Source organism: Pseudopipra pipra, chromosome 8 (assembly GCF_036250125.1).
Source record: "Pseudopipra pipra isolate bDixPip1 chromosome 8, bDixPip1.hap1, whole genome shotgun sequence".
NCBI classification, from domain to species: domain Eukaryota; kingdom Metazoa; phylum Chordata; class Aves; order Passeriformes; family Pipridae; genus Pseudopipra; species Pseudopipra pipra.
The window spans coordinates 4,096,399-4,111,524 of record NC_087556.1 but is presented as its reverse complement, the minus strand read 5'-3'; the positions used below and the strand labels follow the sequence as shown (position 1 = coordinate 4,111,524).

The following is a 15,126-nucleotide window of genomic DNA, read 5'->3' as shown; positions in this document are numbered from 1 at the left end:
TAATGATACAGGTACCTTGGACACTCCTGCAGGCACATAAAGTCTTGTTACATGGTCTTGTTTCAGGAACAGTGGAAGGACACCAGGCGCTGGCAGCTGTCGGTGGCAAAGGAGTTGCCTGAACTGGAAGAGTATCCCCAGGAGGCAGGACGAGGGTTCTCAAAGTTTGGAAATGGAAGGCAAGGCAACTTCAAGAGGAACAGCTGGTTCAAGAGTGGGAACCGGGGACTTTAACAGAACGCTCGATTAACCTCCAGTACAGACTTGGGACTGAGCTGAATTTTATCAAACAGTAAAAGCCTGTTAGAACTCCTCTTTGTCTTTATTCCTTGATAAAGCAGCCTGTCTTTGAGGATAACTAAAAACCATGTTTGCTGAGATAACTGGGTGTTTTGGGAGATTTTTCTTCCTGCCCAGCAAAGCAGCTGCTGTCTGTAAGGGCATCCCTGTCCTGAGGTGGTGCATGTGCCTGGAAACTTGACACTGTGGGGAGTAGCGCTCATCCAAACTCGGACAGCCACCAAACCTCGCCCATTCAGCAGCCCTTGCATTAAGAAATCTGGTTCTAAAATTTTTTTCAGAAAAATCTGACATCAACCTCTCAGCACCCTTCCTCCAGAGCATCCCATGGATGTTGGGGCTCCAGTTTCCTTTAGGGTGCTTCTGTTTGACAGCTCCTTCACGGTCTTCCAGCCTGTCACAGACTGCGGGGAGGGAACCCCGAAGGGTTGGAAAGATGGGGGCCCGCTGAGGGGGCGCTGGATGGCGGCGGGGCAGGATCAGGATCGGGATCGGGATGGCCCCGCTGAGGGGGCGCTGGGTGGCGGCGGGGCGGGATCGGAACGGCCCCGCTGAGGGGGCGTTGGCTGACGGCGGGGCGGGATCGGGGCGGGATCGGGAAGGCCGCGCGGGGCGGGGCGGCGGCGCGGGAAGATGGCGGCGGGCGGCGGGTGGTCCGCGGTGTGCGAGAAGTTCCGCGCCGCCCGCACGCTCTCGGCCGTGGAGTCGCTGAAGGACCCCGAGACGGAGCCGTACCGCTCCAAGTACAGCGCCCGGGCGCTGCTGCAGGAGGTGAAGCAGCTGCTGAGCGCCGCCGAGGAGGGCGGCGAGGCGCGGGTGCTGGCCGTGCGGCGGGCCGTGCTGGAGTACGAGCTGGGCGTCAACCACACCGACACCGAGGAGCTGTCGGCCGGCGAGGAGCACCTGCAGCGCTGCACGCAGCTCCTGGAGCCGCACCGCCTGTCCCCGGACTGCGTGTCCCTCTACATCCAGGCCCAGGTGGGCGGGGGAGGCCGCGGGGAGGGGGGAGGCACCCCCGTGTCCTGACAGGCACTGCCTGGGTAACCATCATAAACATGGCCCCAGTTCCTGCCGGAAGAAATCATTCCCGGGGGCTGGCTGTGGAGGGGGTCTCTGTTTTAAGCCTTCTGCTGATGCCTCTGGGCGTGCAGGGCATCTAAAGTGTGTTCTCGCAATGGAAATTGTGTGTTGACAAAGCAGCGTGTTCCTCTGGACAGACCGAGACAGAACTGGTAAGAGCTGGGCAGGAATAAATTAGTAGAAGACCTCAGTATATCCATCATTTGTGATTCCTTAACTTGTTTGTCGTCAAAGTGAAGTTGGGAGATGCTTTTATTGATGTGTAAATGGTAAATTGTTTGCTTTTCAGCCTCATCTGTTCTCTTTTAAGCTATTAAATTTTGTCCCGGATGAGTAAATACAGTTTTGTTGGGGCTCGAAGTAATAATATTCATGTCTTTATTCTGAATAAAATAATACTCTTATCAAAATCAATTCTTGCCACATGAAGATTCACAAAAGGGCCTTTGTGGACCCGCTCTGCCATGGCAGCTGGTGTATAGTCAGGTATCTGTCTCTAGACTGTAAATTAAATAGAGCAGTTATTTAGATGTCTCTGTCAAAAATGGTTGCTCCATAGAAAAGGTTCAGTAGTGCTCCCTTATCAAACATTGCAATACTGTCAAGGAATTGTGTGCTGATGTGGAAAAGGTGCCAGTTAAACAGTGACTTGTCTTATGCTGGCTAAATTAGCGGAGTTGTCTGGAATTGTGAGGTTACATCTGCTCGTCCTTCAGTGCACCGCTATGAATCTGTTACTCATTGTAAGGCAGAGATTGCTGGAGCCAAAACCAGATAATATCTTCCCACATGTTCCTGGTGGCTCTTGTGGCTGAGGGCCAGGGATTCCACTGTGCTTCTAAATGGTGTGTGGGAAAGCAGGTCTTGTCTCTGTTAAGCAAAAGTTTGCATGGACATGAGTGTTTGGGGGCCTTTAGGGAGCAGCAGGATGAAGTTTGTTGTGCAAAATTGCCATCAGTGGCTGTACTTCTCCAGATCCTGGGAGTCTAGAGTGTGCTGCCACAGCACTGACTGCTATTTTGAAAGAAGGAGCATTCCTGTTTCCTGCTTCTGATTTTCTGAGCTTCTTCTTAAGATTGTGTATCACACTTTCTGTCTAATGGAATTTGGTCTGTTCCACTGCTTGGCCTAAGGCAAAGTATTTCAGTTCATAAACAACATGTGATGTGCTTTCTTATAAAAATAACAAAATGAATGGAACTAAAAAGGGTACTAGGCTGGCATACGACTACACATTCTAACTATTTTGAAGGTTTGGGGTTTTTTTTTTTAGCCCTCTTGGATTTTGTAACAGCACTGCCTAGGACTTAAATTAGCACATCAGATATAGACTGTTATTAACACCTTCATCTTATTAATAAAATTAGAGGTAGTTTTTGTAAAAGGTGGATTCACAGATGCAGTAACTTGCTATGTACGTTGCTTTAACTTAAATTTGAAGGCAGTAGTCAATAGCTTTTGCATCTTAAAGGCACTTTTCATCTCTTTCTGTTGTTGAAAATTTACAAGCATTCATTCCCACCATATCTTTTTCCTGTTAACTCTTTCAGTGGAGTCATGGTAAAAATTTTTAATGTGTTGTCTCTTTTTCTGACATATGTATGTGATGTAAAAGCTGCATGAATTGGATGCGGAATATGCTTGGAAAAAGCTCATTATTTGGACACACCAATCCTTACCTGGCAGAATAAACACAGAAAGTTACAGTCAGAGAGGTGAATTTTGTGTGTGAAGTTTGCTGTGTGAGAACCCCTTCTTTTTTTAGCAATTCACAGTCAAGTGGATGGGCACCATTTTTGCTTTTTGAAATTCATTGTATCAGAACACAAATATATGATGAAGACTGAATTGTTTGGAGAAACCGTGTAATGTAAATGGAACACAATGGGAAAATAACTGGGGTTTTTTTTTTCCTTTTACTTTTAGAACAACCTGGGTATCCTGTGGTCTCGAAGGGATGAAATTGAAACTGCACAAACTTACTTGGAATCTGCAGAAGCCTTGTATAACCAATACATGAAAGAGGTACTGTGTTAGCACTGTGGCAGGTCTTACTTTCACTGAAACTGCCACCTGCAGTTTAAGTAATCTTTGAAATAACCATATAATGGAAATTGAGTTTCTACCCTTTATCCTGGCTGCTGTGGTACCTTTGGCAAGTGACAGGAGTTGTCCTGCTGTATAGCACAAGGCAAACCAGGGCATTGCTTGCTGATTTCAAAGTGGAAAATAAGTTTGCTCAAAAATAATGGTCCCTTTTGAAAGCCCTTTAGTAATCCAAAGTTGAAGCCAGGTAGAATCTGGATTTTAAAGAGGACTATTATTAAATCTTATCTTGGAAGTGATGTACAGTGTCAATCCATTACTTTCAGTGGGAAGAGGAAGCAAAACTGTAATATTTGGATGGTTTGCTCTGACAGTGCAGTGTTTTGTAGAGACAAGTAGTTTAGTTCCATATCCAAGAGGACAATCTTACAAACAGCTAACCCTCTCATGCATATTAAACAACCTTTTGAGCTGTGGATTCCGCTGTGTATCTGACAAAGACTCCCTTGTGCTATTTTTAAGCTCTTTGCAAAGCTGTTTCTACACTGACTTGCCTCAAGGACAGTTCTTGAGTGAGGTAAAAACATTTGTTGCCTTCAAGGAGCAGTAGCTGTGTCTCAGGACAGCTGTACAGGTTGGACAGACCTTAGATTCATGAAATTGCAGTCCAGGTTTTATATGAAGTTGGTTTATAGCACAGATGATTCCCCTGGAGATCTTTAGAATGGGTTAGTCTTTATTGGTTGGTTACTGCTCTGTTTCCACCTATGCAGCTGTGCTGGCCTACACTGATAGGAAATGGATCCAGAAAAAAAACCCACTGAAAAGCTTCTCAATTTATTTTCTGCCCTCTGGTTCAGTGGAGACAGTACATCTCTCTGCAGACCCTCTCTCTAATTAATTCCTGATGATCAACTTTGATATTTATACCCAGCCCTGGGTGTAAATATCATCTGCTTTCACATCGCCTCTAAAAGTTTCTGGCACTTGTTCCAGTGATTATGAAATTGGACTGGTACTACCATGTAGTGGGTTCAACAGTGCTGCCAAATACTTCACATTTTCACTGTGGACTTTTCTGAAACTGTTAATTTTTGTTAGTATTAGCTACTTGAATATTCCTTCTGGGGCTTTGCTGCCATACATACCTGACTGTTAATAAGCCCATGCCAGATCACTTCCACAGGTTTTCCCCAACATTTTTTTACTTGCCACTTACAGTTCAAGGCATTGTGTAGCTATATCAAAAGACTTTCTTTTAAAAGAAAGTCCAGCAAAATAATGTTTCTGTGGTGACTTTATCGGACTTGGGTCATGTTTCTCTGAAAATACTGACTGTACCTGAGATAATCTGCAAAGAATTAATAACTCTCACAACAAACCCAAACCACAGGGCTTGTCTAACTGCTTTATGGTTTATAAATAGGACTTGAGTTCCTTGCAGTGGTGTTTGATCCTTAGGATTTATACAGCCATGTCAGTATTTGTCTTTCACAAATTATAAAAATGTGAATATACTTTTCTTAACAGTCCCCATTTTTAGGCTGTCAGGAATCCTTCCTGTCAGGGAGCCTTTGGTAAACTGTTGATTACTGAGACATTTTCCTGAGCTTACAAATTGGGTAGGGTGGTTTCCCCCCACTGAAGCAAAACCAAGGCAAGGAGCTTGGGCTAATGAAGTCCACCTAGAAAGGAGAATTGCAGAGCTCTTCCTGAGGATAAGTAAAGGCATAAGGCTTGACACCAGAGGATAAATCTGTAGACACAGGAAGGAGGCAAGGGTGTTACTTACCATGTCATTTCAGTTGCTTTATTGACAGGAATAGCTCTAGTCTTGCCAGAATATGCTCCAAATCTTGTTGGAAGGTTTGGGAGCCTTTGTATCTAAGGAAAACGAGATGGAGGGTTATAAACTCACATCTTAAAAGCTAATGAGGTATAAACAGAAAAACCTAAAGATTAAAAGATCGTGTGCAAAAATCTGCACACCTCATGTAGGTTAAACACACTTTAATTTGTCACTGTCTGTTTCAGATGCATTTTTTCATTTTTTAAGATGAATAGACCACTTCTATTAAAAGCAAACAAGCAGATCCATTCAGGGATTTTTGATGAGAAGCAGCTCAAACATAAGAATATCTTTTCTTCCCTGTAGAGTGCATTCTCTGCCCTTACTCCTGTTCCTGCCCGAGTCTGTATTGTCTTATGAAAAGTATTTATCTCAACTGCTTTTTATTTGTTGCCTTACTTTCTCTTGGGCTAAGAAATAGATGAGGTCAGGAAAGGGCTGGACAAGCTGCATACTGAGACATTGCCTGTTGTCTCACTGGTGTATGTGAGTAAATCACCAGCATGTGTGTGTCTGGAGTCCCTTCAGAGCAGTTGCTGTTTCCAGCAGCTCTGCTGAGCACTCTGCACAGCGTGTTCTCTGCAGTACTTCCTGCAGGATGTTTTCTTGCTGCTGATTAGTGCAGCTGTGCAAACGAATATTTCACACTTGAAGACATGCCTGGTGTTAAATTGGTGCCCGTTCTGTTATTGTACAAAATAAAGATGCCCAGTTACAGTCCTGTGGAACCCAGGCAGAGTATTTCGGGTGCAGGCAGCAAGCGCTGTGTTCAAGGATGTAAGCAGAAGTCTTTTACAAGCTGAAAACCTTATAATTCCATGTGGAACTCTGACCTTTGTGCTCTGAATCTCCTGAGCTTTGTAGAATTGCTCTGCAGACATGGCACTGAGGTGTAAGTGCATTAAATGAAGCTGGGATTGGAATTTGAGATTGCAAAATGGTAAATGATGTGCAGCCAGGAGAGGGAGCACTGTGCTGCAGGGAAAGAAATGTAGTTTGCTGAATGTGGCATGTACCCTTGCAGGATGGAAATCCTCCCCTGGATCCCAGTGAACATTTCATGGCAGAAGAAGAAAAACTTACCGACCAAGAAAGATCCAAAAGGTGGGTGTGGAGCAGCATACCTACGTTATTATTACTTTTTTTTTTTTTAAAATTGTAAGGGTGTATTTAGGGAGGGGAAAAAAAAAGCAGTCTAAAGAGACTGTTGTTTTTTCCAGATTTGAAAAAGCCTACACACATACTCTGTATTACCTAGCACAAGTCTACCAGCACCTGGACATGATTGAGAAGGCTGCTCAGTACTGCCACACCACTCTGAAACGCCAGCTGGAGTACTGTGGCTACTACCCAGTGGAATGGGCTCGCAATGCTGCTACTTTGTCACAGTACTATCTCTCCAAGGTCAGGCATCCAGTGTTTATCGGCTGTAATTGTATCACCAATGTAACTGTCAAGTAAGACAATTGTTTTAAACAGCTCTTTGAGACAGGGCTCCATGCCGAATTTAAAATGTACACCTATAAAACCACAAGTTGCCTTCTGACATGAAACATCTCTCAGGTTTTTTTGAGGAGGACGTAGTGGCTTTCCTGTGCTGTTGTGACAGCAATGGCGAAAATGAGCAGGGGTGTAGACATGAGAGAAGCTCTGTAGTTAATGAAGTGTTAGCAATGATGTGATGTTCGTAAGTAAAACTTGAAGGTTATAATAATTTAATTTAAAACTCTTTCTTACATTGTTCTCTTATAATAAAGTTTAAAAACAAAACCGTCTGAGAGCCAAGGTATGGCACACTGTATGTTTTCTCTAAGTTAGTGTCCATTGTACCTTAACATGTGCTTTAGAATTGTCTGAGCCTGTGTGAACATTAAATTGAATATGTAAGTTGGCAACTATTTGCCTTCACACATGTCTTGACTCTAAATGATCTACTGTTAGGAAATACTTCAGGTTTATTTAGCAATTTCTATATTCAGGGCTATTCAGCTGCTCTTTTCTGATGCTTACAAAGTTTTCTGCCATACCTAAGCCAGTTAATGTTAATTTCAATAGTAACTAGTAATTTCCATGTGTTTTTGATGCACTGATAGCACTAATCATTAATCAGTGCACTGTCAAATATGGGTAAAGGAACCCAGATCTGACTCAGGGTGTTGACTTGTGTATCCGGCTGTTCCCACTAACACCCCGTGATGGTGTTTGCCACAAGACATCACTTCCTTCACCGCAGGGAAGTGATGGTGGGGAGATCAGAGCAGAGAGAATGCTCACAGTGTACACAGCTAGTGCTAACAGCCAGGCTTGCTGTGGCTGTGGGGCAGAGAGAACAGCTGGTTAGAAAACACTGCATTCAGTAATAGCTGGGGAGGAATTGTGTGTTTTCTTCCAGTGCCCAGGGGAACGTGCTCCAGAGCCTCTCAGTTCTGTCATTTCATGTGTGTTCACTGTCTGAGGGGGTTGGCCAGGCTGAGAGCAGTGCTTGGGCTGCTCAGTGCTGCTGGTTCTGTTTCTCCCAGGAATGCTTTATGGAGGCCCGGCACTGCCTGGCAGCAGCCAGTGTCATCTTCAGCCAAGCGGGACAGGTGCCGTCTGCTGAGGATGGTAAGTTGATGTAGAAGTCTTGAATAAAATTGTTGTGAATTAAGCATCATTGATACATAATGGTAAAACTGAAATTTAGCAACATGCATAAAACTTATCCTGATGTTAATTTTCTAAAATCTTTTTAATTAACAATAAAGTAGAATGCTGCTGAAAAGCTGCTGGTACTACAGCTCAAGATTGGCTACGAGTAGGCCCGGTGAGAAAACCTCAAGTGCTTGTTGCTGGTGTTTCAGAAAGTACCAGAATAAACGTGAAATTTAAACCAATACCCACTTCAACAGTGGCAGTGGCTCTGTTTGTTCATTTGGCCTTGTACATGTGCTGAAAATGCAGTTTAACTCAGTGATCAGAGGGCAGAGATTCAATGAACCAAACCAGATGCTTCCTGGGAATAGTTTTAAAATAGAGAGGAAAACTGCAGCTCTTAAAACCCCAAATCCAGAAGGCACTTGAATTGCCTTTTGTTGCTGGATGCTGCAGCCTCATTAATAGCTCTTTTTAGAGTTGTAGCTCCCCTCCTTGTTTGGGCATTGATGCAAAGGAACAACTTGGCAGTTCAGTGTGAAGATCAGTAAAAGAAACTTTTAGAGAACTGACCCCAGTTTTAAGGACTTGTGGTTACATGATAGTGTCAGTGCTCTGTTTTAGGCTTAGTCTTTGCTTATCTACAGCACATCCTTTTGTGTCTGTGTCTCGGGCAACTGGAAGCTTCCAGTCCACAGAGCTTTAACTTGTGGAGAGTGAGCAAGTACAAATCAACTAAGTTTTATCTTGCCTTCCTCCTGCACCAAATAGGAATAGTGATTTTCCCATTTGTTGTGGTGGAGTAAATGTTTATCCTACCTCCCCTTCCTTTTTGTGGTACAGAGAGCTGGGCTGTGGACTTGCAGGAAGTTCTAATTAGAAAGATCAATGCACAGTCAGCATTGGCCACTCTCAAGCACATTCATTTTATGATGTTAATTGGAATATAAAATAACACAGATATTTAGTAAATGTGCCTTTTCTACATTAGCAGCAATTCTTAATTCCTTAGGAACAGCGTGATTGGCTCTGATGAAAGATAATGAACGTGATGGGTCTGAGTCTGAACTGGCTTTTTTTGGTGAATGGGAATGCTACTGTCCTGTAGTAATGTCCCCTTGTTCAGCTAACTCACTGCCTTCTACCTAGAGACTGGGAAATAAGCTTTCTTTGAAATCCATTTGGTTTTTGAAAATGTTATCTTGAGACATCAGAAGTGCTGCTACTTATGACAGTGGGGATACTGTGGGGAGAAAAATACAGAAGCTGTGGAGCTAATAAATCTCATGTTTGTACCAGGTAGATTAACCAAAGGCAGTTTCCCCTACTTTGTTCCCTTTTTTGATATCAAGTCTAGGGCCCATTGCAATACAAATGCCCTTATCCTCCTCAGTTACTGGGCAGGCAGCTGAATCTCAGAAAATGAATTATCCCGATTTCTTTCTCTTATTACAAAGAGACATGAAAACTTTTTCAGTGTAACACCTTCCAGATGAAAGATCTTTCTGAACATGCGTTATGATCTATTTAAGAATTCTTGCATGGCGAATCCATGTTAATCTATAGGGGTTTCTACCAGAAATGACAGTTTACAGAATTATTATCTAAACCAACATGGACAACAGGTTTCTGTCTAACCGTGAGGAAAAATTAATTAAATACAAGTATCATATTCTTTGCTTGAAACATTTGAGGGAGTTCTCTAAAAGTTTTTGTGTGTTTATGTCCATTCAGTAGACGAAACGGAGCAGGACCAACACGACCTGCCAGAGAGGAAAGCTGAAATTGCAAGATGCTGGATTAAGTATTGCCTGAATCTCCTGCAAAGCGCACGGAAATTACTTGAGGTAATTTCCTGTTCTGTGGCTGTCATTGTCTAACAGCAAACTAAGCTTGCTTTGGTGTTTGCAGCAGGAATCAATTCACAGTGGGTAACAAGCAATAATCAGTTGCCCAGTGAATGACACAACAGATGCTTGCAGTGTATCAAGTGTTCCATAGTGCAGCACTCAGGGATAAGCATGGATAGATCAGCTAGTGTAGTGCCTGTACAGTGGCTTCACAAATTTCCCTTATCTCTGCTGCACTTCCTTGCAGCTTGATTTGACAGATTGCTTCTCACTAACTGCTAGTGAGAACATCACCTCAATGTGCACCAGTTTTGTGTGCTGGTGTTCTTATTCATTCAAGCATTTCATTCGTTCAGGTGTTCGTTTCATTCATTCAGGCATTCCTTCAGATGTTTAAAACAGCGTTTGCTGAAATGCTTTGCAGAAGCAGAGCCTTTGGGCTTAATGTTTGTTGCTTTGGCTATTTTGTCACACGGGGTAGGGAGACTGAATCATATTAGCTTTATGTTTTTACACAATCTATACTGTAATTGATTATTTTGGTGACTATAAGGTCTAATATGCCAGTAATAATTTCTCTTCTGTCTTGTTGCTCACTAGTTTATATTTCAAAGGTAACTCATAAATAAAATGATTCAGTGTCAGTCTCTCTTTGTGGGCCACATGCATTTTTAATTAGTATGCTTTCTCATTTCAGGATAACATAGGAGAGCTGGATCCAGACAGGCAGTTGGAACTCAAAGCCCAAAGGAAAAAAGAAGAGGATGAAAAGGAGAAGGGCAGGAAAAAAGCTGTCCTCTTTGGGACAAGTGATATATGTGACTCTGTCTTAGCCATGGAAGAGAAAGTGAGCAGTGTATATCCTTTAGATTTTCAGGAAGCCAGGGAAATCTTCCTAGTTGGTCAGAACTATGTTCAGGAAGCAAAAGAGTTCTTTCAGGTGGATGGTTATGTTACTGACCATATTGAAATTGTTCAGGATCACAGTGCTTTGTTTAAGGTCCTTGCTTTCTTTGAAGAAGACTATGAGAGGCGCTGCAAGATGCACAAGCGTAGGATAGACATGCTGGAGCCCATCTATGCAGACCTGAACCCCCAGTACTACCTGCTCATCTGCAGGCAGCTCCAGTGTGAGCTGGCTGACACCTACTATGAGATGATGGATTTAAAGGTAGCTATTGGTAACAGGTTAGAGAAACTAGACTCCCACACAGTTAAAAAGATTAATTCTCTGGCTCAGTTCGCAATCAAATATTATGAACTCTTCTTGGATTCTTTGAGGAACCCTGATAAGGTGTTTCCTGAAAAGCTCGAGGAAGATGTTCTTCGCCCTGCAATGGTGGCTAAATTTCATATTGCACGACTGTATGGTAAGCTTATTACTTCAGATAGCAAAAAGCAACTGGAAAATATGCAGACATCATTGGAATATTACACATTTCTGGTAGACTATTGTGAGAAGTACCCTGATGCTGTCCCTGCCGTTGAAACTGAACTAGAACTCAGTAAGGAGATGGTGACTCTGCTTCCAGCAAGCATGGAGAGGCTAAGAGCAAAGCTGTCTCCGTGTGTATAAATATTTGCCTTGGAGGAGATGGGCACTATTAAGATGGTTTTCTGTCCAAGCCAGTGCTGTCAGACAGCTCCCATCCTGATTGATAGAATAAGGTGTCTGCAGTGGTGTCCACCTAGAGCCTGCAGTAGTGTGACCTTGTGACAAACTCAGAGCTCTCCTTGTCCGTAGCTCACCCACACTAGTGGTATAAACTCTAAATGTAAAGTATAAGTCCAGCTAATGCTTTGTACTGTTCATCCTCTATGTAAATATGAACCTTTTCTCCCTGATGGCTTTTTCCTTCAGCATATGGTTCAGTTTCTAAATGTAGTGCTGTATGATAATAGTTTCTTTTAAAAGAATTTGTTTCTCTAAGAAATTTTTTTCTAATATACCTGAAGCACGTTCTTCCAACTAGAATGCATTTTATCTCTTCTAATGTTTGTCCCCAGAGAACTTTATCCACGTGAAGGGAACTTGTTTTCAATATTTATTTTGTATGTTGCTCAGTGTTTTCTTCTTTTCCCTTGTTAATCAAAACCTAGATGATAGAGGCTCAATAAATGGACTAGCTTGGCTAAATGTTTCTTCAGAGTCCTTGGAATTCTGTTTCCTGTGTCTTACTAAGATACGATACACTTTTCAACTTTGGCCAAAATAAATGGTTGTGAAAGTGTTTCCATATGAGTGTCTTCAGTAAAAACACATGAGCAGTTAAGTGCCAGAAGTAAGAGCAAGAAAGCAGCAAACTTTGTGGTGGGAGGAGATTCCCTGCTCTTAATACACTGTAGAGAATTCACAGCTTACAGGTTCTGTGCTCTACTGCTCCAAACGTTTGCCTAATACAGCTTAAAGTCCTGGGATGCCATGGATGGCTTCTTGTGTTGCTCGGGGAGTCCAAGTGTTGTCTTAGCAGGAGCTGCAATTTGGGACCTCTCTGAAGTTGTTTTAGCTGAAATGCAGAGCATTGTTCAACGGCATGGTAAGAGCTGATGGTCAGCAGTGCCAGGGAAGGTGAAGGGACAATGTGACAGGCTGTTCAGTAGTGGGCCACTGGGCACCAGCAGCTTTATCACTGACAGGGTGATAAGTTGGGAAGATGTTTACAATAATAGAGGAGAATAGTTGAAACAACTGGATTATTCTGGAAAATAAGGCAGGGGAAAGAAGATGTTTGCTTGGAAGGTGTGAGGGCATGTGCAATAGCAAGAAATCATGTACATCTTAAATGTGTGGTGAAAATCCCTCCTGCAGAGAGTTCTGCAGGCTAGACTGCTAACCACAAAATAGGCCAACAAATGGGTGCTGGAAATGAGCAGCAGCAAAACTCAAAACTAGACCAGCTCCTTGCGTGCATATAGAATCAGGGAGTGTGTGCACGTGCATGAGTGTGTTGTTTCTGTTTAACTAAATAATTGTCTAGTCAGCCTTCAGGAGTTTCATTTCTGCTGTCAGATCTTTAATTCAGATTTTCCTGTGGCCCGAAGGTAGGGCAGACAGTTTCTAAGTGTAACATTTCTCAGCAGGCTGTATTGCACATTATTTTTCTCTGATTTCAGTAAAAGCTAGTGCACGCGTTTACCACCAACTCAAAAGTTAAAATTTTTTTCTACTAACTTTTATTTTCATATTCATGTAGAAGAAGTCAATACATATTTGGAGTGTTTTATTATTTTTTTTCTTCTATACCTTAAGCAATTTTTTTTTAGAGCAAGGATTGCTTCATCTTAGTTTTCCTGTAGTTTGGGGAATGATAGTTTGTGGGCTATCGCAGCATACAAAATCATCTTTTTTTCCCCTGTTACAGCCTTCAAATACTGGTATGAAGTAAGTTACCAACAGGGTAGAAAAAGCTGAGTGAAGTGCAGGGTATGTATCCCTTTTAAACAGCAGCTGGATGCAGAGGAGCACCCTGAACCCACTAAAATCCTAGTGAGAGCTCAGCAGACAGGTAGGAGTGTGTCCATAGAGTGCCTGGAAATACGACGGATCAGAGCTTTTTCAGTGCAGCTGTGTGGTGACTGGCACTGTGGTTTGGAGATCTCTCTCCTTAAAAGACATCCCAGAATACTTCAGCTCTGCAGCTTTTCTTAAAATACATTTCATATAAATGCACGTGGAGTTACAGAAACAAATGATGCCCGTTCTCCCATCTCCTGGAGTCAACATTCAGGGATCCTGCCAGCTAATTATATTTTATTACTGGAGACTACATCATGCCAGATGCTCAGTACAGCACACTATGCTTTGCTTCTTTTAAGGCATGTCTTTTTAAGCAAAGAGTGTTTGTTCAGTGATTTGAGAGAATGAACTTATGTAAGATTGTGTATTTAGTTATTAAAAAAAAAAAAAGGAGGTGGGGAGCTTGTTGGATTAGGCAGCAAAGCTCCCTTCAGGAATGTTGAGTTTTAACTGTAAAGTATGTGTGAGGTCAGGCATTTATTTCAAAGATTAATTGAAGATTAGGTTCCTGTGAACTCCATTTAACCTGCATTTCTATTCCTTTCTGTACAGCAGAAAAGTCTTACAACTGAAACCTTCTTTCTGTTGTTGTACTAGTTTTTCTCCTTACCCAGCATAAAGCAGTGAGGTTTACAAGAAGTCCATGTTTGTGCAGAACTTGTATCGAGTGTGAAACCTGACCTCGGAGCTAAAACCTGCGTACTTCTTCAGCTAGAGTCTAATGCTCATGGGGAGTGTATTGGTTTGGTTAAAAGCAGTTTTAATTGAAGCGCTCTTAATTCTCATGCTGGCCAGAGACATGAGATGTGCTGTGCTTCAATATTTTGTGAGACAAAGAAAGCAGTGCCTTGTTTTCTGTCTCTCCCCACAAGGCTGTCAAAGGAGGCTCTTTAGTGGTTGTCTCTCGAGGGGACTGGACAGGAGGAGGGTGGCAGGAGGTGACAGCTGTGTCCTGTGCTGCTCTCCAGGCAGCTGGAGCCCCGGGGGCTGTGGGCAGCAGCGAGCCCTCACTTCCCTTTGCAGCAGGAAAGCAGGTCCCCGTGTTGCAAGGGGAGCTCCAGTGGCGGTTGCTACCTCGGCATGACAAAAGCAAAAGGTCCCCAGGCTGGTTCGCCCTGTTTGCACTCCCGAAAGCTCCTCTGTTGGGAGTTTTGGTCCTCCCCGCTCATGTGGTCCTGGCAAGGTGGATGGTTCCTTCTGTATCTGCACGGTGGAGATGTGTCAGCGTCTCAGTGCAGCACTGGGTGTGATTGCTGCTGCACTTCCACATTTAAAGTGCTGCAGGAGCCTGAGGAGCCTTAACACCAGACAAGGAGAAATAAGACTGATGGTATTTACACGTGGCTTTGCACATCTCAGCTTTGTTTGGTGTTTTCACTCAGCATCGAGAGAGCAAAGATGAGCTTTACTTGTGTGTTTCTTTTAAAAGACGCAGAAAGTTGGTGTTACCCAGATGTTTTCTATGGAACTTTCCATTATAAGGTGCCCAGGTGTAGTCCTGCAAAGGAGGATGTAGCTGGTGTGACAGCTCATGAGGCAAACCCTTCTGGAGTCCTGAAGTTACAGAACTAAAGACTGTTGCGTTAAAACCAAGTGCCTAAAGTTGTGGTGAGAAGCATTTGTCAACTTTCTTTCCTCCTCTATTGCAACATCTTTAGCCACATTAGAGCTCACTTCAGATGACTAATTTTTGGTTTGAAATGTGCTTTTACATACTTCCCAGGAACTCCATCCAAAGTACCTGCTAGTGCTTTTTCATTTTGCAGTTTGGCTGGTGGTTTCCAGCTCTTCCTTGTCACAGGTGGGCATACAAAGAGTCAGTGATTTCCTGAAGAGGACTGTTTGCCTGGCTG

At 43.2% G+C, this 15,126-nt stretch overlaps 2 protein-coding genes across 2 annotated transcripts in view; both read left to right on the top strand.

The window, feature by feature from the left end:
• LOC135417790 (nucleolar RNA helicase 2-like) overlaps nt 1-309 on the top strand; it is a 14,072-nt gene extending 13,763 nt beyond the window's left edge. The window contains exon 15 of the mRNA XM_064662257.1: nt 67-309. Within this exon, the coding sequence (XP_064518327.1) occupies nt 67-234 (168 nt within the window). The 3' untranslated portion in view covers nt 235-309. The remainder of the gene's footprint in view (nt 1-66) is intronic.
• A 563-nt stretch (nt 310-872) lies between these two features.
• Nucleotides 873-11,897, top strand: KIFBP (kinesin family binding protein). The gene is made up of 7 exons (XM_064662260.1): nt 873-1,278; nt 3,307-3,405; nt 6,300-6,379; nt 6,496-6,679; nt 7,795-7,879; nt 9,641-9,753; nt 10,454-11,897. Exons 1-7 carry the CDS (start codon nt 934-936, stop codon nt 11,330-11,332), a joined length of 1,785 nt encoding a protein of 594 aa, XP_064518330.1. The 5' UTR covers nt 873-933; the 3' UTR covers nt 11,333-11,897.
• Nucleotides 11,898-15,126: the final 3,229 nt, after the last annotated feature.